This window comes from Mus musculus, chromosome 2 (assembly GCF_000001635.26).
Source record: "Mus musculus strain C57BL/6J chromosome 2, GRCm38.p6 C57BL/6J".
In the NCBI taxonomy this organism is placed as follows: Eukaryota; Metazoa; Chordata; class Mammalia; order Rodentia; family Muridae; genus Mus; species Mus musculus.
This window is the reverse complement of record NC_000068.7, coordinates 173021374-173042986: the sequence shown is the minus strand read 5'-3', so window position 1 is coordinate 173042986 and position 21613 is coordinate 173021374. Positions and strand designations below refer to the sequence as shown.

At 55.3% G+C, this 21613-nt stretch overlaps 1 protein-coding gene across 4 annotated transcripts, besides 1 other annotated feature; it reads right to left on the bottom strand.

Annotated features, from left to right (window-relative positions):
- Positions 6147–8189: an enhancer, noted in NCBI's record as "VISTA enhancer mm92". NCBI's record gives its function as "enhancer in: heart[5/11]" and the evidence as "EXISTENCE:transgenic organism evidence [ECO:0001131][PMID:17130149]".
- Positions 8253–21096, bottom strand: Rbm38 (RNA binding motif protein 38). 4 transcript variants are annotated; one of them, XM_030251891.1, is made up of 4 exons: positions 20581–21096; positions 20072–20195; positions 19606–19660; positions 8253–9481 (listed from the first exon to the last, which is right to left on the bottom strand). In XM_030251891.1, the coding sequence occupies exons 2-4, from the start codon at positions 20187–20189 to the stop codon at positions 9178–9180; spliced, it is 477 nt and encodes a 158-aa protein (XP_030107751.1). In that variant the 5' UTR covers positions 20190–20195; positions 20581–21096; the 3' UTR covers positions 8253–9177. The 4 variants fall into 4 exon arrangements, with proteins under 4 accessions (XP_030107751.1, NP_062420.2, XP_030107752.1 ...); NM_019547.2 differs by having other exon boundaries at positions 20717–21085; XM_030251892.1 differs by having other exon boundaries at positions 20493–21083.
- Positions 21097–21613: the final 517 nt, after the last annotated feature.

The following is a 21613-nucleotide window of genomic DNA, read 5'->3' as shown; positions in this document are numbered from 1 at the left end:
AACGAAGCCTGCAGGGCCTGGGAGTCCCAGCCCTGACTGCGAAGGAGGCACTGATATGGTCTGCACTGAGCGAGAGAGGGAAGATGCTGATTGGAAGCTTGAGGGCCTCCGGTCACTTTCTCTGGAAAGGTTACCTAGGAGACAGGAGGAGGGTGGCTACCTCGGGCAGATGCTTGCTGCATCCACAGCTGACCGGGCCTAGACCCTGGTCCACAAGACAGAGGATGGGGTCCAGCCTGGAGCCCTCTGCAAGGGACACAGCCTTGTTGATTTGTCCTCGTGGGAGCCCAGGCTGCAGCCCAAGTTGAGTCATACTGTGTTGGAGTTCTCCTCACTGAACCATGACATCAAATGAGAGATGCTTTAAGCCCAGTTGGTGGCAATTTGTAACAACAGGCCAATGGATGGGCTGGAGAGAGCTCAGAGGCTAAGAGCTGTGCTCTGTGGTGAGGACTGGGGTTGAGATCCCAGCACTCACTCGGAGGGGCTCACTACTACCTAAAACTCCAGCTCTGGGGGACCTGATGCCTGCTGCTGGCCACTGTGGACATCCGCACATACGTATATGTGTGCTTGCGTGCGTGCGCGTGCATGCACACGCACACACACACACAACACATACACACGCAACACACACACACATACACCATACACACATACCATAAACAAACACAACACACACCATACCCACATACTACACATACACACACCATATACACACACCACAAATAATAAAAATAAAACTAGAAACCATCCTGGACTATACTTGTGTCATGGCCTGTAGCAGAACACTTGCCTAGGGAGCAGAAGGCCCTGGGTATCATCTACATTGCTGCAGAGGGAAAGCAAGCAGGGTACGCTGGTAAATTGGCTGAGAGCTTATCTAGCAGGCTCAGAGCTGTATCAACCCAGAGCAGTGCTTTATACCTGCAATCCTAGCCCCAGGGAGGTGGAGACAGGAGGAGCAGAGATGTTCAAGATCATGGGTCATCCTCTGGTACAGTTGAAGGCCAGCCTGGGCTACATAAGACTGTCTCTATAACTAAAACCAAAAATACTAAAAAGGAAGACAAAGAACAAAGGAAAAAGAAAAGCAATCCTGGAACACTAGTGCCTGGGAGGTGAGACGGAAAGATGAGTAGAGTCTAGCCTGGTCTCCAGAGTGAGTCCCAAGACAGCCAGGGCCTCAAGGAGAAACCCTGTCTGGAAAAACAAACAAACAAACAAACAAACAAACAAACAAACAGAATCTGCTGGGGGAAGAGCACACCCTCTTTTGCCTTCTGGAGACTGACAGAATGCTCAGCAGACTGGGCCAGGTCTCCTTTGTCCCAGGGCCCCAAAGGATGGCTCCCAGCCTCCAGTCCAGGGCTGCGATCTGAGTGAAGGACACCACCCAGGGAGGCTGCTGGCTCCCTGTGTGCTCTGCGGGGACAAAGCAAATAAGCCTGATAAACTGGTATTTATGCCACAGCCTGGGGTGGCCACATGTCACTGGACAAATATGGTCAAAACTCAAGTCCACAGACAGCCAGGCCCAGGGGGCCCACTCCACCTCCCAGGGGTCACCTCTGACCTCTCTCAGGACACTCCCGGGAGCAGAGGCACTTTGCACTCTGGTTCTATGGGCCACAGCTGAGCTGCATCGCCCTTGCCTAGGCTTGTGAAGTATCAGTCTTCATGCAGGAGTTCTGGAGCAGATGTTCCTGCTTCGGGGGGCTTCTATGGCTGGAGAATTGTTTAAGTTAAATTTTGTTTGTTTGTGACGGGTTCTTACTTAGCCCAGGCTAGCCCTGAACTCAAACTGTAGCCAAGAATAATCTTGAACTTCTTAAGCTCCTGCCTCCTGGGTGCTAGGATTACAGAAGTGTACCACCACGCCCAGTTTATACAGGGCTGGGGATTGAACCTGGTTGTACAGGCTCTTCCTTATGCCACGGCCCCAGCCTATAAAGTTCTTCAGGACTCATTCATAGAGGAAGTGAAGCTGGCACTGTCATGGTGGGCCAGAAACAGAAACACTCTACCTCCTCTGAGCTCAATGTTCAGGATGGGGAGAGAGAGCAACTAATGGGTCTCATGACCTAAACCAGGGGTCAAACCCAGAGGCTTGCTGAGCAGTGAGAAGGCGGCAAGGGAGTGCCTGGTGGGGTGGCAGGGATTGTCAGGGAAGGGCACTGAGGGCAGAGGAAAGTGCATGTGCAAAGGTCCTGTGGTTGAGAGGTGCTCTGGCCAGGAGCACATCCCTCCTGACTGCTCTCTCCACAGACATTATTAAGCACCAAGTGTGTTCTAGACATGGTATTTGGGTTCTGGAATGACAAAACCCTGTTCTGCATTGGGATCACAGGGTCCAGCTGAGTCACACTCCTGGCCCTCCAAGGCCAGTAAGGCCCTCCAAGACTCAGTAAAGAAGTGCTGGCTGAGGCCTTCCTCAGCCCCTCCTTAAGCCTGACACTTTCTACAAAGCTCCGTCCACCCACCCTGAGCCAGGATCTCTCTGCAGGTACTCTGCATGGCCCCAGATAGTGGCACTTATGTATGGGAGATTCTGAGGTGCTCCCCCCGCCACAGTGCTCCCAGACACACAGTAGGCTGTGCCTGCTTCCCAGACAAAGGTGAGTGTGGGTGTGACATGTCACCTGTCTGCCATGCCCAGGCCCCACGCCCCCACCCTAGCTAGATTCCTGCGACTCAGGGCTAGATGGTGCCACCCCATCACTTTTTGTTGTTCCTGGACCCCAAGTGACCCATCAGCCTAGCCCCTCAGTTCCTCCTTCATGAATGTCTATTTTTGTTTCACGTGTATTGGTGTTCAGCCTGCATGTGTATCTGAGGGTGCCAGATCTTCTGGAACTGGAGTTATAGTTACAGTTGTGAGATACCATGCAGGTGCTGGGAATTGAACCTGGGGCCTCTGGAAGAGCAGCTAGTGCTCTTAAATACTAAGTCATCTCCCCAGCCCCCAAATGACCTCTTCACTTCCAGTTGGCCTCCCCTCCAGCCACTGTGGACACATCCCTCCAATACATCAAACCCCATCCCACCAGGACCTGTGTGTGTGGTGTGTGCTTCCTTCTGCCCCATGCATGCTCTTAGCATGCACTTCTCCGTGGCTCTTCACAGAGGCCTGCCTGATAAGACCCAGAGGCGAGTTCACCATCGCATCGCTCCCTCTTCCATCCTTCCTGCCACTCTTGACAAGGGTCCAAGTCATGTGCTCAGGAAAGTGCAGTTCATGTCCAGGTAGAAATGATGCATTTGTTGGGGACCTGGGACACACTGGCGCACTGTTTGCTCAGAGGTGGCATCCGCTGCCCTCTGCTCCTGATGGCGAGTGTGAAGTCCTCTCTGCAGAACCTGGGGTGTTCTGGGGCTCATCATCTGCAGTCAGTGGTAAGGGGGTCCACCTTTGCACTGAGCCAGCCCTCAGCCTCACAGGGGGTCAGTGTGGCTGTAAAAGACAGGGTATGACCCACCTTCCTTGAACAGTTATGTAAACCTGGCTGCAGGAGATGTGTGTGTGTGTGTGTGTGTGTGTGTGTGTGTGTGTGTGTGTGTATGTGTGTGTTGCTGGGGATGGACTCCTGGGCTTTGTCCACCCCAACTCTAACACTGAGGTGCATTCCCAGCCCTCCAAGGAGGGGTTCTAAAATACTTTTGTGTACAGTTTCCTCAATTCTGAAAGGTGCTTTTCTGCCCCTCGGCTTCAGTTGTTATATAAGGAACTCCCCCAAACTTTGTGGCTTCCTGTTATACGCTCCTTTGTCTCTGCACAGGGCCTGGCCCCAAGTGCCAATCCTGCATCCTGTGTGGTTGGAAGCTGAGGCAGGAGGATCTCAAGTTCCAGGCTATAACCTGGGATATAGAGTGAAGCCCTGTCTCAAAAACTTAACTAAGAAAACAGCCAATATCTTCTGTGCGCACACAAATCATTCCAGCGCTTCTCTCTCTACTCTCTCTCTCTCGTTTAAAGATTTATTTATTATATATAAGTACACTGTAGCTGTCGTCAGAAGAGGGCATCAGATCCTATTACGTGTGGTTGTGAGCCACCATGTGGTTGCTGGGATTTGAACTCAAGACCTCTGGAAGAACAGTCAGTGCTCTTAACCGCTGAGCCATCTCTCCAGCCCCCATCACTTCTCTCTGTGCGCACACAGACACGCATGCACAAAACCACCCCACTGATTCTCTATCAGAGTATGTTTATCTGTATTGCAAGTGACAAGTATTTGTTGATTTACTTACATTCCCTTTGAGACAGGGTCTCACTGTGAAACAGAGGCTGGCTCCAAACTCAAGGTAATCCTCCTGCCTCAGTCTCCTGAGTACTGAGATTATTTATAGGCTTAAATTGCAAAACCCAATCTCTATTCTTAAAATTCCTCTAAGAATGCCCCCATCACCAGGCAGGGGCCAGCAGGTGGCACCCAGGGCTTTCTGAGCCGTGGGTCATGCAGGAGCTGGGGGTGGGGTGGTATAAGCTCCCCATCTCTGTTCTCAACCCCTGTGAGCAGCCAGAGGTAGAATACCAGGCTGATAGGCAAAGCCCGACTCTTTATCAGCAGCCCCAGGAGGTACTGGGAGGGCAGGTGCCAGCCCCTCCCCCAGCCCGAGGAGACACCCAGAACACAGAGCTCTCCGAAGCTGTATCTAGACACACCAACCTGTTTCCTGGGGTCCTGGCTCAGTGTTTACATGTCTGAGGAAAAACACCAGTGTGACTCAGCAGGCAGGGAGGCCTGTGAGTGGGGGCAACACCCAGCTGGCTGTGGGTGAGGTGGAAGACACAGGGTGGTGGCCTGAACCAGGACCTAAGGTCTCACATGGCTAGATTCAAGGTGCTTGGGCTACAACGGGCCCAGCCACTCTCCAGCACTCTGGCAGCATCTGGGCACTGCTGGATCTTCTGTGCCTTGGATGCCTATCTGGCACAGGAATGGCCAACCTCCCGTGGGATGCCAGGGTCTCAGGGACATGCCAGATGAGCTCACCAGTCCTCAGACTCCAAGGACAGCCTGAGTTCTGGAGACAGGAGGTTGGAACTGGTGGTGTTGCTGTGGATATCTGGAACTATGGCTACTCTCTCAGGGGAGCAGAGGCCTTAAGCTCAAATGGTTTCATGGGAATCGGGTGTAAATCTCACTTCTGCTGACTGCCCAGTCTTTCTCGGGGCTCTGTGAGATGAGTACCGACCTCACCTCAGATTCTACTGGGCAGCTTACCTAAGCCATCTCCTTTCATTTCTGTGATGATCCAGGGAGGTGGGACGTGGTAACTAGTCAGTTTACAGGAGATAGAACTATGGCTGGGTCAATCACCAAGCATCAGGACAGCTGCTGGGGCTCCAGCCCTCATGTCCAAGCTCTAGAGTGGTAGAGCCAGAGACGGCCTGCACATTGGCCCCTCCCACTGTAGCCTGACTGCAGTAGGTCTGTATACTTGATAGAGAAATGGAGACATGAGGAAGGATGGTCACCATGTCCCACCGGGCACTCTTGGGTGCCAGCTGGCCAGTGGACCACAACATAGATGTATAGGCAGGTCAACTCTGCCCCAACCCAGCTCCCTTCAACAGAGAGCTGTCCATCACACTCCCTGGGCGGGAGCTCAGTGAGGAGCCGAGGCAGTGGGAGCAGAAGCATGGGCAGCTACAGCCCCAACCCTGCCCAGGATCACAAATGCCTACACTGGGACTCTGCCCTCTGAGACAAGGGAGATTTATATCTGAGGACCAACCTCTAGTGCAAGGGGAAGCAATTGGCTCTTGTTTAAAACAGACAGACAAGGGCGGTGGTGGCACACACCTTTAATCCCAGCACTTGGGAGGCAGAGGCAGGCGGATTTCTGAGTTCGAGGCTAGCCTGGTCTACAGAGTGAGTTCCAGAACGGCCAGGGCTATACAGAGAAACCCTGTCTCGGAAAAACAAAACAAAACCAAAAAAACCAAAAAAAAAAGCCACAAAAGACAGACAGACACGACAGACAGACACACACACACACTTGAGGACCAGCTTACAACTGATCCTAAGAGCCTCACAGATGTTACCAAGACCCCGTTTGGCTCCCAGCTCACCCTCATCAGCCTGTCCATCAATCAACAAGCCCTGCCCCGCCTCCCTGACAAAACTCAGGGTTATCTGTTCCTAGCCTGCTTCCTCCAGAAAAGCCCCCCTTCCTCCAGAAAGCTCCTGTGGCTCCTGTGACCCAGACAGGGCCCACATCCATTCCTGACCCAATTGCTGGGGTATGGAGCGTGAATGACTGCTCAGCTGGGGACACTAGGTGGCAGGAGGGGGCCCCTTGACCCCACCCAACCACTGGGCCCAGGAAGACTGAAGCTACTGCTAGGCAGAGTGGAGTCAGCCTAGCTTGTGCAGAGGAAACTGAGCCCAGGAAGGACCTGGGAACACACACATGCAAGAGCCCAGGGGACAGAGTGAGCCCGGTGAGGCCTCTGGAGGTGATTTTACAACCACTGTATGGCTCCCCTCCTTAGGGGCCATGACTGCATTGGAGTGCAGGACACTAATGAGTTGGGGCTAAGGAAAGTACCTAGGGCCACAGGCTCCAAATTCAGGTCTCAGGACTCTCTGGGCCTGCATGTTCCCACCCCTGCCAGTCTTCAGGCTGCAGAAGGCCACTCCTGAGAGTCCTCAGCTTGAGACACTGGCTAGAGGCAGTCTTCATGCTTGAACAACAAATAGGATCTGACAGTGACTCGCACATCTTGAGCCCTGAGAGATTCACAGGGGTGGGTGCCCAGGGATGGAGATCCGGGTGAACAGAGGTAGGTCCCCAGAGAAAGGTGGAGACTGCGTGGCCGACCAATGTGGCAACTGGACCTTAGTTAAGCTCTGGGCTCTGGACAAACACTGCGAATGACACCCAACTGAACTTTCCATATAGGATAGCAGTAGGGCTCAGCTCACCTCTCTTGCCTGCTGCCCACCTGCACTTAGCTAGAAGAAAAAGCTCCAGCAGGGAGTAGCAAGTACTGTCCCTGCAGAGAGAAGTCCAGCCCAGGGCCCTGGGTCCTCCCTTCCTGTTCCTCCCAACCAGATCTGGCCCCTCCCCAAGTGACTCCAACTCAAACTGCAGCTGCCAGAGTCCTTACCTACCACACAACACAGATGGCACGCATGGGTCCTGTTCATATTATCCGGGATACCTGGCCATGGGGTATGCGTGCGCATATGTTGCTTTGCAGATAACTGCAAGTGTATACCTGAGCCGAGCCAGATATCTGTATCCACACAGTTGTGTGTGGAGTTTTTGTGTGTATCCTGTGTGTCCCCAGGCCATGTACAAATGCACATGTCCATGGTGGAGCATCAGTCTGTAAGCATGCACATGCATGGGCGTGTGTGTCCCCTGGGTTACACTGTGCACCAGGTCTGTGCTGGCACCTGGAGACACGAATGAGAGAAGTCCTGTCCTTGGGAAAAATCCCTGTTCTGGGACGTGGCCTCTCCTACACCAGATCTTTCACCAAGCTATACCAGGGCCAATGGTGACTCTGCTGGGAAACTGTCCTGTAGCAAGAACAGCAGGTGTCATCACCCTCACTGATGGTAATGTGGTGTGCCCCTGGCTCAAAAAGGCACCTCCAACTTTAAAGTCTCTTAGGCTTGCTCTGTCAAGACCCAGGAGGGCACTGTCCAGACCAGGGGGCTTCCTGCGGGCCTGTTCTTGTGCTGCCACCAGCTGATAAGAGACAGGAAGTATACTGGCTTCGAATGGCCTTCCTGATAACCCTGGCAGTGCCCGCCACCCCTCCCTGGCCCCACACTCTTATCTTCAGCAGCAAATGTCAGCTGTGGGCTGAGAGCCCCACAGTGACCTCCTGACCCTTCAGTGTTTGCAAACTGACACTTAAGAGGTAGAGGCCTGGGATGAAACCAAACCCAGGCCTGTCAGCCCAAACGGGCATGGGCCACAGGAGCAGGGAGAAGGCACATCTCTAAGTCAAATCAGAGGGAAACCAGGGACAGTGCAAGAGAGCAGACCCAGGCCCCCGTCTAAAGACGAGCATCAGGTCAACAGTGACCGTCCCCAGTCTGCTGCTGCAGATACCTACCTTATGGGGCTGGAGCCCTTCCGTTCAGAAGGGGCACACTGGAGCAAGCCCTGCTGGTCACTGAAGCTAGTGATCAGCAGAGGCTGAAGCAGGGTAAGGGTTCCATGGACAGCTGCCAAAAACCCTGGACACAGGACCACCTTGCCATTGAGAAAAACCTCAAACCACCTTTTTCTTTAAAGAAAACAAGTTTTATTTTTTATAATCAGAACATTCTAATAAAAATATTATTATAACATTACTCCCTCTGTCCTCCAGGCCTTGACTAACAGGCATGCTGTGGAGTTCCCGCCCGCACACTGGCTCCCTGAGGTAGGTGTGGAGGGACCCACTGCCCAGCCTGCGGGCAGCCCATGCTGCCAGAGATACCCACTCCTCCCCTCCTAGACGTGGGCTGGACCTTCTCTCTGTGCAGCTAGGTCAGACTGGCACAGGTGACAACGGGAGGGTGGGTGGGCAGAGCCTGCTTGAGGGGCACAGGGCCAGGAAGAAGGCCCCCATGGCACAGCAACAGACACCTGAGAACTCGCCCTGATGGGCACCTCTGCAGGTGAGGCGGGCAGCATCAGCAGACAGGAGCCCAGGGCCCTGCAGGGCCGTGGTCTGGTAATGGCAGCCCTGTGGGGAGGGGGAGCTCCATCAGCGACACTGGCACAGAGAATACTGTCATTGTCTCCACAGTGAACTACTGACCAAAGCCAGTCTCTAAGTACAAAACAGGTTTGGGGTTCTCGGTGCTGATGGTCTTGCCTGCATGGCAGAAAATTCCCAGCAGGACATGGCACAGTGCTTCGACTGAGGGGCAACTGGGGGGAGGTGGGGTCAGGAACCCGGATCCACCAAGAGGACAGTTCCCAAAGAGGAGGGAGGACGTCTGTACACGTCCCAGAGTTAAGGCACCTGGCACGGAGTGGCTGCAGAGCTTCCAGAGTGAGTGTCCCTTCCTCCTCAGGCCCTTCCTCAAGCACGGCAGGGCTGCAGAAGAAACTTGCTGCTGCCTTCAGGGCAGGTGGGCCCGGGGGCCTGAGGAGACCCAAATGGTGGTGGCTCCAGAGGCTGGCAGGTGGCAGCTGTGGCCCTGGGCAGGACGCGCATCACTGCATCCTGTCAGGCTGTAGCTGAGGTGCCTGGTACTGCACGAAGGTGGTGCCTGCAGGTGCAGCAGCAGACAAGGCTTGGGGCACGGCAGCAGGGTAGCCGTAGCCCACGAAGCTGGTGGCTGCAGCAGGTGAGGCAGCATATGGGTACTGGTCGTAAGTGGCTGGCGGGTACTGGGCGTAGGCTGGGCTGGCTGGTGTATACTCAAGGTAGGGCGAGGACAGTGACGGGACAGGGGTGGCAGGGATCACCACGCTGGGCTGCACAATGGCTGGTGGGTAGATGTAGTGAGGAGTCAGCCTGTGGGCCAAGCAGAGTGTCAGTGGCTGTTGGCAGAGTGGGGAAGGCCAGGGGTGCAGAGAGCATAGGTCTGTGCCCTGCCCTGTCCAAGCCTGTGTACCCATCTACAAAACAGATGCAGCAACACCTCAGGTGGGCACCAACCCCAGGGCCTTTGCACAGACAGTGCCATCACTCCACAGGCCACTTAGCGCCAGCTCTCATGGTACCCTCCTCCTAGACTTGACTCCCACTCTCCCATATATCTCCCAGAGGACCTATTGCCCAATGTATAACACATGGCCTTTGTTTAAACTGGGAGACTGAGGACAGGGTAGCCTACAGAGCTCAAGGCCTGTGGAAAAAGCACTTGGGGAATGGTACAGCGCACATGCCAGGTACCTCCCACCCCTCCCAGACACCTATACTCCTTAGCCATCCACTACCTCCCCTACAGACAAGACAGCAGGAGGGCAGGCCCACCCACTACAGTCAGGGCTCCTGGTATGCTTGTGCCCTACTGGGCACAAAGTGCTCTAGAGGCCTCATCCACTGCCCTGCCAGCACATCCATTCACAAGTCAGGAAGGCCAAGCGCCCTCTGCCAGGTGACCACACAGGTCCTGCAGCTTATACTGGAAGGCACCTGTAGACCGGAGCTCCTCCCCACACCCCAGCCACTGTGGAAATGCATCGGGTGCCACTTGCTGCCCTTGGCTGTAGCCTCCCCCCAGGAAGCCCAGCACTGCTGCAGGAGGAAACAGGCAAAGGGGACTGACTGCCTGACACTGACATAGAGGGCACTGGACCTACTGCTGGCTCTGCTTGAATGGCAAGCCTCCTGCTGAGCAGGCCTGGGTAAAGGGCTGAGCCTCGCTGGGCCTCAGACCTGTCTGCAGCAGCATCCCCACCCTATGTACCCCGTGTGTGTATCAACGGTATCGATACAGTAGGCAGTACCGACAGCAGCAGAGTGCCACTGTCAGAGCAAAATGCCACAAAGCGTCAGCACACAGGTTTCTCTCATGCTTTGTCTGAGCTCTGCCTCTGAGCCACTGGGGCCTCAGCTGCCCTTAATATCTTAGGATAGGCCTAGAATCCAGTCAAACTCCAGGGAGGCTGTGTTATAAAAGAAAAAGTCAGCGGCTCCACAGCCATTATCTGCAGCAGGATGTGCACATCTCTGTGGAGAGATCATTTCCCAGAGATGTGGTGAGGTGAGTCCCAGCAGCTCGTGTGAGAGCAGAAGTAATCAAGGTCACTCAGGGGACCAATGCAGTGGCATCCTACACCCTCCAAAGTACAGGTGCCACACCCCAAGCCAGGCCTAAAGAGAAACATGGGACGGGTGAGATCAGTGCAGAGCCAGGGCCAAGTACACCTTACACACAGGTGGAGCGACAAGGGCAGCCCAAGGCCATCCTAGGAAGGTATGGTGCAGAGAACGCCCAGAGCAGCATCCAGACAAGTGACCTGTGGCCTGTGTGTGTGGCAGGGCAGCATGGCAAGAACAAGTGGCACACAGGAGCGCTGGAGCAGTGTGTGTGCAGGGAGGCCACACAGGGGCCTGGGGTCTTCCTGGACCTTCTCCATATTATATGTACTGAGGTGGGGTCTCTCACTTGAGCCCAGCCCTCACAGATTCTATAGTCTAGCTTTGGGGACCCGGCCTCTTGCCTTTCGCATGGTGGGATTACAGGTGAGCTTCCATACCTACCCAGTACTTCCTAGGTTCTGGGGATCTGAACTGTGGTTCTCACACTTGTGCGGCAACCATGTTACCTATTGAGCCACCTCCCTAGCCCCAATGGCAGCCTCTGACAGCACATTTACCAAAGGTACAGAGGCAAGGCTGGGCTGCAGGCAAGGAGGCACCCCTGACACGGCTGTGTCCATCACCCTCACAACTCCCCTCTCCATTTTCAAAGTGCACAGGCAGCTGGCCAGGTGTTGCCCGGACACTGCAACAGCAGTGATTAGCATCCTATACATCCACGGGCACTGACTGCAACTTGCAGGTCAAACAGCTTGCAGCAGGAGCCCCAGTAGGTGCGCGCCCTCCTTGGCTGGCTGTGGTACTCCCTTCATTGAAACGGCACTGATGTGGATGCAAGCACTATCTCTGAGCTGCATGGTACCTTCTCACATTCAGGCCAGCACACAGCCATCAACAGACACATGGCTGGGCTCTGAAGGACAGAAACCAGAGCTCAGGGGACACTGTAGGAAAGTAGGGTCTGAGGGAACTACAGGGAGGAGCCCAGGCAGGACTGTGACAGACTCCTCCTCTCCAGCACCACTGGCCCACGAGATCCCCAAAACCTGCACAGCAGCAGACTCCACAGCACCCAAGACCCCCCTGCCTACGTCTGGGGCCAGGGCCACTCCCTGCTCTCCTCACAAGCCTGACCCTCCTGAAAGCAGAGCTGTGCTAGAGTGCTGCTGCTGCCTACGCCCTGCCCACAGTCACAACACGGGCCTCGCTGGGTTGGAGGCCTTCCCAGAGCAGCGCAGACTATCTTGGTGCCCCTACCTGGGTGTGAGTGAGTGCACGTGTGTGCCTGTGTGTGTGTGAGGGGGAGGGGTCCCCCCACCCGCAGCCCTAAGACCCAGAAGCATTCAGCAGTTCGAGACTTTGGGAGTGCCATGCCCTGAACTTCCCTAAACATGAGTAAGAGGGAGGGAGACACACCTTTACCCAATACCTCTAGGGGTGGAGTTTGCTAACACTGAGGCTCCTTGCAAGGCCAGCTCACAGTCCCATGCAAGCAGAGCCTGGCTTCCTGTATGCCCTGAACGCTGAGTGTCACCCACGCCTGCCTAATCACATGTACCATCTCTGAGGTCCTGGCCAGGTGTCATCCCAAGACATAGGACAGGCAGGAAGGCTCAGAGTCTTGAGTGGCCCACTAAATCCCCCACCTATGGCACGCTGCAATGGAACGTGGCTCTAAACCGTCATGTACGGACACTTTTGCAGAATGGAACCAGCAGAGAACAGAACACAGAATATCCAGCTTCCAGTGCCACATGCAGTGCAGTGCAGAGCACGCTCCCTGAAAGGCTACACTACTACTTGAGGGGCAGCAAAGACCACACACTATGGCTACCACAGGTCCTCAGGCCAATGGTGGCAGCAGCAGCTGGGAAAGGGGCCTGCACACCAGAGAACACTCTGTACAGTCACAGCCTGCACTTCAAAACCCACCTGAGTCCTAGCCCTGTGCCCTGTCCAAAGCTGGCCCTGGTCCCAGGCTGCACACTACTGCAAGCCCCAACTCTACCTGCCTGAAGAAACCTGGAACTGCTGTGTGCATGTGCCCGTGCGCACAATGTTCAGAGACTTTCCTAGTGCTGCTCATTCAGACTCAGAGAGGTAAGAATGCCAGCCACCACTTGACATTTGACCTTCATCATGCCCAGCCCAGCAAGGGCTTCAGCCTCTTGACCCACCACACATCAGCGACACAGGGCTCTGCAGGACTCAATGTCCCTGTGTCTCAGTGTGCCCACCCACCTGAAAATGCTCCAATGCTGCCTTGTTCTCCCTCCTTCCAGCCTTCTGGGCCCCCTGACTCACTCGCCTAGCTCACTGAGCCTCTCACAGACTGCTTCGAAGCATCTCTGTAGATTTCAAGACTGCATCAATCCAGGTACCAGAACTTTCTAGCACCTTCCTACTGGACCTGGCAGCAAATCCACATTGCTCCTGTGCTTCCCTACATGGCAGCCCACACCTACCTCTCCACTTGACTCTCAACCTGAATGACTGTTACCCTAGACTATACCCACTCCCAAGTGTTGGCACCTGTGGCACACAGCCTAAAGGTTTCTCCCCCTAACACCATCCTGAGGGGCCTCTTGACCCTGCTTTTCTTTTCCATACAAAACTACCCCATCTTTTACTCTGTGTATACCTATATGACCAACGGTGCAGAGCTTGCTTGTATGTGGGATCTCCAAGGGTCCAGCACAAGCCTTTGTGGATACCTGAGCACCCGGGGCAAGCCAGAAGGCCCAGCCATGAGAGAGCAGAGAGGGCAGCAGGCTTAGACACCAGTCAGTGTGATGAGACAGAAGGCTGGATTCTGCTTGTCAAGATCCCAACAGGTAATCTGACCTGCTGTCCTTAGTCCACTAACAGCTGCCTGGTTCAGCCCTAGAATGTCCTTATCATGGCCCTGTGGGAACCCAAACCCTTAGCAGCATTGGGGCCTGGCGAAGGCCAAGTGGACACCTTCCACACCCAAGTCTTGGGGGCTAGAATATAAAGGCTGGGTGACCCACAAACTCCAGGGTAGCTGCCACTCCCAGCTCAGGGGGCTCTGCCATCAGCCTTGTCAGGCTCAGTCCCACCCAGGCCTCGGATGAGAGCAGAAGCCAGTGTCTCCTCATCACAACCAGGGTTCCATTTCCTCACTCTATTCAGGGAACCTTTTGCCCTTTCTCAAGCCAGGGTGGCCCCAGGACAATAAGCCCAGGGCTCTGTAGCAGCAACAGAACAGAGTTCCCAGGCCAGAGACCACCAAAGGAGTCTAAATCCTAGAGTTCCCTTCTGCCAGGGAGACTCATGTGAGACCAGGGAAGGGTGACTGAGGTTCCATTTCCCACTGGTCCTCGGTTCTGGGTAGCACCCAAGCCACCACAGCCTGAAGGGATGTACCCACAGTGGTTTGCTATGGGTGCTGGCCAGGGCTGACAGCTGTGCCGTGAGATCTAACCCACTGGGAGTGGTGGAATAGGTGGCCTCTCCTTACACCAAGTCCAGATCAGGGTGGCAAATGAGCAGCCAAGAGCTCCTGGCTCACTCAGCCTCCAAGAGATTTGGGGTCCAGATTCCACCGCCCATTTGAGCTTTCCCTGGTCTCAGTTTCTCAACCAGTAAACTAAGATACCACAGGCACATCCCCTGGGCTCCTGGCTGCCCAGAAGAGGGGTGGGAACTCTGCAGTGACACTTGAGACATCTGTCTCCCCACCATGGCTACTACTGGAACTGACAGTGAGCAGTCAGTAGAGGCCCTGGCCCTGTGAGTAGCCAAACTCAGGAAAAAAAAAAAAAATTCATTGGCTGCAGCCCAGGGGGCCACTTCCCGAACACAAAGCCACTGCTGAAAATAAAAATGAAAAAGGCAAATGAGCCCATTTCACTTTTTCTTCTCCCTGGGGGCCTTATACCACGATGCTGGAGGCAACCTGGCAGCCTACCAGCAGCCCTGGCCTTGGGGTGAAGTGGTAGTGTGTGGGTTGTGTGTGTGAGAGAGAGAGAGACAGAGACAGAGAGTGAGCTAGCCTGGCAGGCCTCCTGGGAATGTCCTGTGATGGGGGCACCAGGTTCTCTGGTGACAGCTGGTGAGTGTTGGCAGGTGAATGAAGACAGGGTGAGGACAGGCTACTGTGGGAGGCAGCTGGGAGCAGCAGGCCCACCCACCTGAACCTGCCTAAACTCCACCGCTACTTTCAAAGTTGTCCTCTATGATGGCCTCCTCCAAGGCCAAGGCCATCCATTATCTACTCTGGCATCTCAGCCCTCCTCCCCAGGGCTAGGGGTCCAGGCAGTTCCACTGTCTCAGGCTGGATGGCTGCTGTCCCAAGAAAAGGCCTTCTGGCTCAACTCAGCACTAGAGGGACACCCTCAAACAAGTCCAAAGTCTAGCCCTCAGGAAGCAGGGGGATTGCTCTGTAGCCAGGGATGGAGAAGCTCGTCTGTCCAGCGTGCAAAAGGCTGTGTTCAAGAACCACCTCCAGAGAAAGCGAGAGCGGAGGCAGGAGAACCAGGGAGTGGAGGGTCTGCTGGGCTCTAAGACCATCTTAGAAAGGAAACAGAAAGTGATGGCGCACACACGCCTTTGATCCCAGCACTTAAAGAGGCTGAAGGAGGCTCAGTGCAGGCTCAAGACCAACCTGGGCTACATACCAAGATCTGTCTCAGAAAGAAAGAAAATCAAGACAGACCAGTTTTCACCTTAGCTCAGCTCCTCCAGAGTGGGATGGCTGTCTGTCACTGGGCTTTGGTCCCTGCCCTCACATCACCCACAGTCCTTCCAACAGCTCTTTACCATCCTGAGTCCTGTTGCACCTTGCTGCAAGCCTCCTGGTGGGGGAGGGGGGGCACTGTGGTCACAGCAGCAGAGCTGGGGTCTCTGGCCTGACTCTGCAGATTCCCTGTGCATTCCCAGCTGACATGGAGCCAAAGGAGGGCTGGGCAGGGAGCAAGGCCACTGTCCCAAGGGATGTCTAAACTCCTGGGCCAAGATCCACCAAAGGCCAGTCCATGCCATGGACTAAAACATACGAGCCATGGCCCCTCAGCCTGAGGCTTCAGAATAGGCCCCTCAGGCACCTGGCCATAACTGAACTCTGAGAGGAACCTAAGGGCGCCAGAGGCTAGCTTCTATCACAGCAGACAGGGACAAACAACAGGTGCGGCAGCATAAGCTACACGCCCTCTGGGAGGGTCAGACAAGACACAGCCCACGCTTGCCTTCAGACAGCCTGCCAAACAGGAAGCTATGATGGGGGAGCAAGCAGGGCCACCCCTAAGACACCCCTCAGGTGCTGGGGTGAGAGTGCTCACACCTGCTGCTCTGGGTCTGGCCATGTGCCTGCCAGCAGCCCTAGACAGGCCTCCTGAGACAGTGTGTCACACACCTGCCCCACAGAGGCCTCACTTTTCACTGTGCTCAGTGAAACTAGTAACTCTCTCTGAAGGCACAGGAGCAATGTCCCTCCCCCAACCTTCCCTCTCTGAAGGCACAGAAACAATGCCCTTCCCCCAGCCTCACCCCACTCCATGTGCCTGTGCAGGAAATGTCTGGTACAGTGTGGGGCCCTTATGGGACCTAGACACTATGGCACTTGCTTATACCGGTGCCTGTGTGTGGCACAACTAGCCTAGCCGGTCAGATTCAACAAAGCTCTGGCCACTTCCCCGAGGAGCAGCCCAGAGGCACCCTGTTTAACCATGTAGTCCTTGCCACACTGGGCCCTGGGGTGGGAATGGCCATTTCACCCAGAGCATCTGAGGCAACACACACATTCTCACCACCACCACCCCGCCTCCAGTCTCTGGGGGACAGACTCCTCCCCAACTCCTCTCCTCAATCCTCATGCATAGGCATAGGCCTCCTCATGACGTGGCATCAGGACAGACACCTCCATGTGTGTACCAGGTCCATCCCACAGAGAACACACTCTCTAAAACAATGCCTGCAGGAAAGCCCAAGCCAAGGAGAGGATCCCTGGATAGTGTTGGTCTCAGAGACAACACAGTCATCCAAGAAGTGTCCCCATGAGGGTCTAGGAAGAGAGGGATAGGCCTGAGTGGCCCTCGGTAGAGGGCAGGCCACTCATCTATGTGGCTCCAAGCTTAGGCCAGCAAAGCTTGCTGCTGGGCCTGTCATAGGAACACCCAGCACAAACCCCACACACAACTTTCCACGGCCTTGGGATCAACATGTTCCATACTCCACGATCAATTAGTCCTTAATGTGGCCCGGTCACATCTCTACTCTGCAGAGGTGTAGCCTGTTACCCAGCACCTGGGGACCATGACCTGAGCTCAGACCTCAGGACCTGACTCCAACATGAGGAGAAAGTGAGATGGGAGTAAGCAGGCATCTTGCCACAGCAAGGTTCTCCCTAAGAGCAGAGAGCAGCCTTCTGGAGTAAAAGGCCAGGAGAGACTCCAATGGCTGCCAGGCTGGAGACAAACCTCAGCTCCCATGAGTCTTAGGCTGAGAGTGGATAAACACCCTTGACCCTGGGAGGCCAGGACAAACCCAATCAACGCTTACCCATCTCCACTGTGCAGTCCTCCCTTCTCACCCGCATCACTGTGCCCCAGGGCTGGCAGAGACCCCCTTGCCAGAAGGCCCCGGGTCACCTATCCCCATGAGAGATTACCAGATGGGCCTGGAGGCTGGGAAAAGCTATTGCCATGGCTGAGACTTCACCAGACACAGTTACATGACGGACAAGCACAGGCTGTACAACCAACAGGGCCTATTCCACAAGCAGGCATTCCGCAAGCAGGTGAGGACTCGGGCAAGCACAAAGCTGGCTATTCTTTCAGCGTCTTTCTAAGCTGAGGGGTGGTCTTGACAGACAGAGGAGGCCCAGTGGTTTGGCCTACAGGTGGGCTGTGGGGTCTTCAGCATGTCAAAGGCCGAGGAAAATGTACAGCCAGGTGCCTGCAGGCTCTGAGCTGCCAGGGTTCCAGCTCCCACCAGGCCCTCAGCCAGGGCAGCCCCAGGCTGACTGACAAAACCAACCGCTGAGTCAGGCCAGCCGGGCAGGCCAGATTGTTTATAAAAACAAAGGGGGCTTGCCTGCTGACAGCTCAGCTCTGCCTCCCAGCTGGCCATTAATAGCAACTGGCCCAGGCAGCAAGGCCTGACCACACCACCCGGGCTCCCCAGAGCCTGGCAAGCTCAGGAGGTGGGATGTTCCTCAGAGGAACCCAAGGTTCACTGGCAATGTAGGCTGGCCAGTCCCTCGTGCCCACCTGTCTGTCCATATGTGACTACACTCCTTGGCAACCCAACCAACACTGTAAGGCCACTGTGTAATCAGTGTTAGATGACCAGCCCCCTAATCTAGTTACAAATCACTGTGGACCAATGTCAGATTCGCCCGAGTACCAGGGCTTCTGGAAACTTTCCAACCCCAAAGACAACATGTGTGGCTGTGAGTTCAAACCTCACTCCTAAGTCACTAGCTCTCTGAGGAGAGCCTTTCCCTGGAGACTAGAGCATGCTGTCCCCCATTTTCCAGGTAAGAAAAGGCAAGTTAAAGAGGGTCTAGTCAGAGTAACAGATTAGACCTGTGAACCCAGATCTGAGGGGTCACAGAGGCCAAGCACTAGTGTCCCTGAGGCAGTAACTATGCGTCTGAGCCAGTGGGAGGCCCTGTTCCAGTCCGTCTGTACATAGCTCAGCGCAGCCCAGCACCAGCCTGAAGCTCAGCCCCAGGAGAAGAGCGAGCAGGAGACGAGCGAGCTACTGGAGAGCAAGCACTCTCCTCACAGCCAGCAGGGAGAAGCTAATACGAAGTTTCCAAGGCTGGGATGTTCCCACACTCTGTCCAGGCAGCCATTACACATAGGAAACAGATCCCAGGGGAAATGCGATCTGGAACAATCTGTCACAGTAGCACCCCAAGAACTTCCCCAGGAGAACCCCATGGCAGGAAACACAGGCTGGGGCCTAAACCATAGTTCCCCATCGACAGCTCCTGCTCAACTCCCATCAGTCCCCAAGGATGACTGTGAAGAATCCTGGTGCCACCCTACGGGACAAGCACATTTAGAGACAGCAAGCAGCACCCTCTCCAGTCATCTGACCCACTGTGCTGGCCAAGTTCAGCTCCAGCCCCAACAGACACCCCACTCTACCCACCCCCCAACCTGGGACACAAAACCCAGCAGCCAGGATTTGACAAGATTGCCACTGCAGAAGGTAGGGTCCGTGTCAGAGTCCCCACCCACCGGCTCATTCACAGCTAGTCTACACTGAACAAACAGACCAAGTACCAGGGTCCAACTTTTGTGTCTCTTTAACTGTGCAAGTCCTTCCCTAAGTAGCTACCAGGCCTATCAGTCTTTTCAAGATAGAAGGAGGGGGATACAGAGCAAGTGACTCACACAAAAAGCCAACCAGTGGCAGTCACCTACTATGCCATTCACAAACATCAAACCTCAGCTGGTACAGACCCACAGTAGCTACCTTCGTGGCATCTGCCCACATCAGAGAGCACTCCAGGAAGAGCCCAGCCCACCAGGTCCAGCCTTAACATACACTTCAGAAGAGCTGCCCGCACTAGGTGTGTGCCAAACTCCCCAACTCGAGAGAGTTAGAAAAGCTGTCCCCACATTCATTCACTGCACAGGTGAGGAAGTGGATGCCCATGTGACACCTGGCTGAGGAGGTGTCGCATAACTGGGGGCAAGGTACACACCAGGCTCGAAGACATGTGCTCCCCTCTGGGTTAGAGAAATGCAGTGGGTCTTATCTCTCCCTCCACACCCCCAATACACAATCTAATTTCTGAAAACAGCCATTCCCCAGCCCTGAGAAGAGCTGAGAGGTCCACAGCTGTCCCACCTCAAGGCCTTCCTTCCCACCCACAGCCAGCTACAGCCACTCACCCGTAGGTGCGCTGGATCAAGGTGGGGTGTAGTTGCTGCACACCAACAGCAAAGCCTAAAACAAGAGAGCAGTTAGGAACAGCACACTGCATGGGTAAGGTCCCAGGGCCACACACAGGGAGGGCAAATAACACGCGCCACTCTCCTGGTCAAAGCACATTAAGTCCACAGGCTGTACCAGCTTTTCGGGATGATCCCCTGCCTGGTCGGCATCTGACTTCTTCCCTCCCCAAGAGTAGGAGACTTTGGAAAAAAAAAATCATTATCCCTGGGACCATAAACTGCCGAGAAAGAGGAGCAAGCTCCCAAGCCAGGGGTGGTTGCCCTGGGCTGCCTCTGCAGGCACATGATTGCTGGCTGCCACTCGGGGACAAAGGGGGAGCGGGGGCAGCGTTTTTCCATCAGACAGATACCAAAGCTGAATATAGAAACAAGGAGGGCTGGAAAGAAAACTCAAAGCTCTTACCCGTCTGTAAGCTCCTAGGCTTGGCACCCAGGTAGGCCAGGTTCACATTGGCCTTGCGACCATCGATGATAGGGTTAGGGTCTTTGCAAGCCCTATCAGCCGCTGCCCGATCTGCCATGGTCACCTGCAGGAACACAGAGGGTCAGGGGCTTTGGTGGCTGGCTGAGGAAAACAAGGCAGAGAAGGGAAGGGGGTTTTGCCCGGGCATCGGGCCATCTCTGGGTCTTTCCTCCCAGAAGAGTATCTGGTATTTAGGACCCTTGGGGCACTGTCTTCTCTGCCTCCAGGGCTGCAGCTCCTTCCCCAAAGTTCAAGTGCGGAGTGCCTTCAAGGACAGCGACAATCCCCTAGGAAGTGGAGTAAAGGGAACCTCAAGGGGAGTCCTCCCCACCCCCCCGCTGTCCAGGCCATCAGTAAGTACCGTTAACTTTCTCAGAGAATTAGTTTGGGGACACTAGAGTGGAAGGAAGTGGGAAACCGTCTTCAAGTCGCTGGCGCTAACAGCTTACGCTTCTTTGGGGCAGCTGGAAAGTGTGGGGGAAGGGCCGACGGCCCCGGGAAGCCCCGGAGTCCCGGCTGCGCGCGGCGGGTCTGGGAGGCGGTGGGGGAGGGGCGGCGGCAGGTGCGCGCGCCGCGGGCACTCACGAAGCCGTAGCCGCGGGACTTGCCGGTCTGGCGGTCGGTGATGACCACGGCCTCCTCGATGTCTCCGAAGCCCTCGAAGTACTTTCTGAGCGATGCGTCGGTGGTGTGGTAGGGCAGGCCGCCCACGAAGATCTTGGTGAACGTGGTGTCCTTCTGTGAGCCGTGCATGGCGCTGGGGGCGGCGGACGGCCGCGGAAACACACTCGGGGAGCACGCGGGCTGCAGCAGCATCGGGGCCGCCGCTACCGAGCCGGCCGGCGCATGCGGGGGTGTCCCAGGCCGAATCCGAGTTCCCCACGCTGTCCCGCGCCGCTTCTCCGTCCGCCGCGAAGCGTCTACTCCGCGCCCTGCGAGCTGCCGGCCGCCTTTGTAGCCGGCCACGCCCCGCGGTCACGCCCCTCTCGTTTAAGACACGCCTTTGGAAGCGGGGGCCGCCGGGAATTGTAGTTCTAAGTACGTCCCGCGTGCCAGGACGCGGGTCCGGCGAATGAGGTGACTTAGCCCCTAGGTGCTCGCCGGTATCAGCTTGTCTGTCTCGCGGGGCGCACGGTCCGGTATATTCCAAGCGTTGCTTGATTCAGTGGTTTACACCCGAGCGACTAGGGGTGCAAACGTACTTGTTAAAAGGTCCGAAAAAAAAAAAAAAAAAGGTCCGAAGGAGTGCCTCAGCTACTCATTCGCGAACCCTTGTGGTTTGATCTCCCCATCACAAAAACCTGGCTGGTGACACACACCTGTAAACCCAACACTCAAGAAAGAGAGTCAGTTCAAGGCCACCCTTGGCTATATACTAAGTTTGAGGCCAGCTGGACTAAATCATACCCTGTCTCCAAAAAATAAAAAATAAAAATAAAGGGCAAAGTGAATTTGCCATGTTTATAAAAATAATTCACACGC

Excerpts from the sequence above, each read along its gene's own strand:
- Rbm38 (NM_019547.2), bottom strand. The coding sequence starts at position 20,947 with ATGCTGCTGCAGCCCGCGTGCTCCCCGAGTGTGTTTCCGCGGCCGTCC. Across the intron at positions 20,196-20,716 it reads AGTCCCGCGGCTACGGCTTC|GTGACCATGGCAGATCGGGC; the intron begins GTGAGTGCCCGC and ends GTGTTCCTGCAG. Across the intron at positions 19,661-20,071 it reads GCCTAGGAGCTTACAGACGG|GCTTTGCTGTTGGTGTGCAG; the intron begins GTAAGAGCTTTG and ends CTCTTGTTTTAG.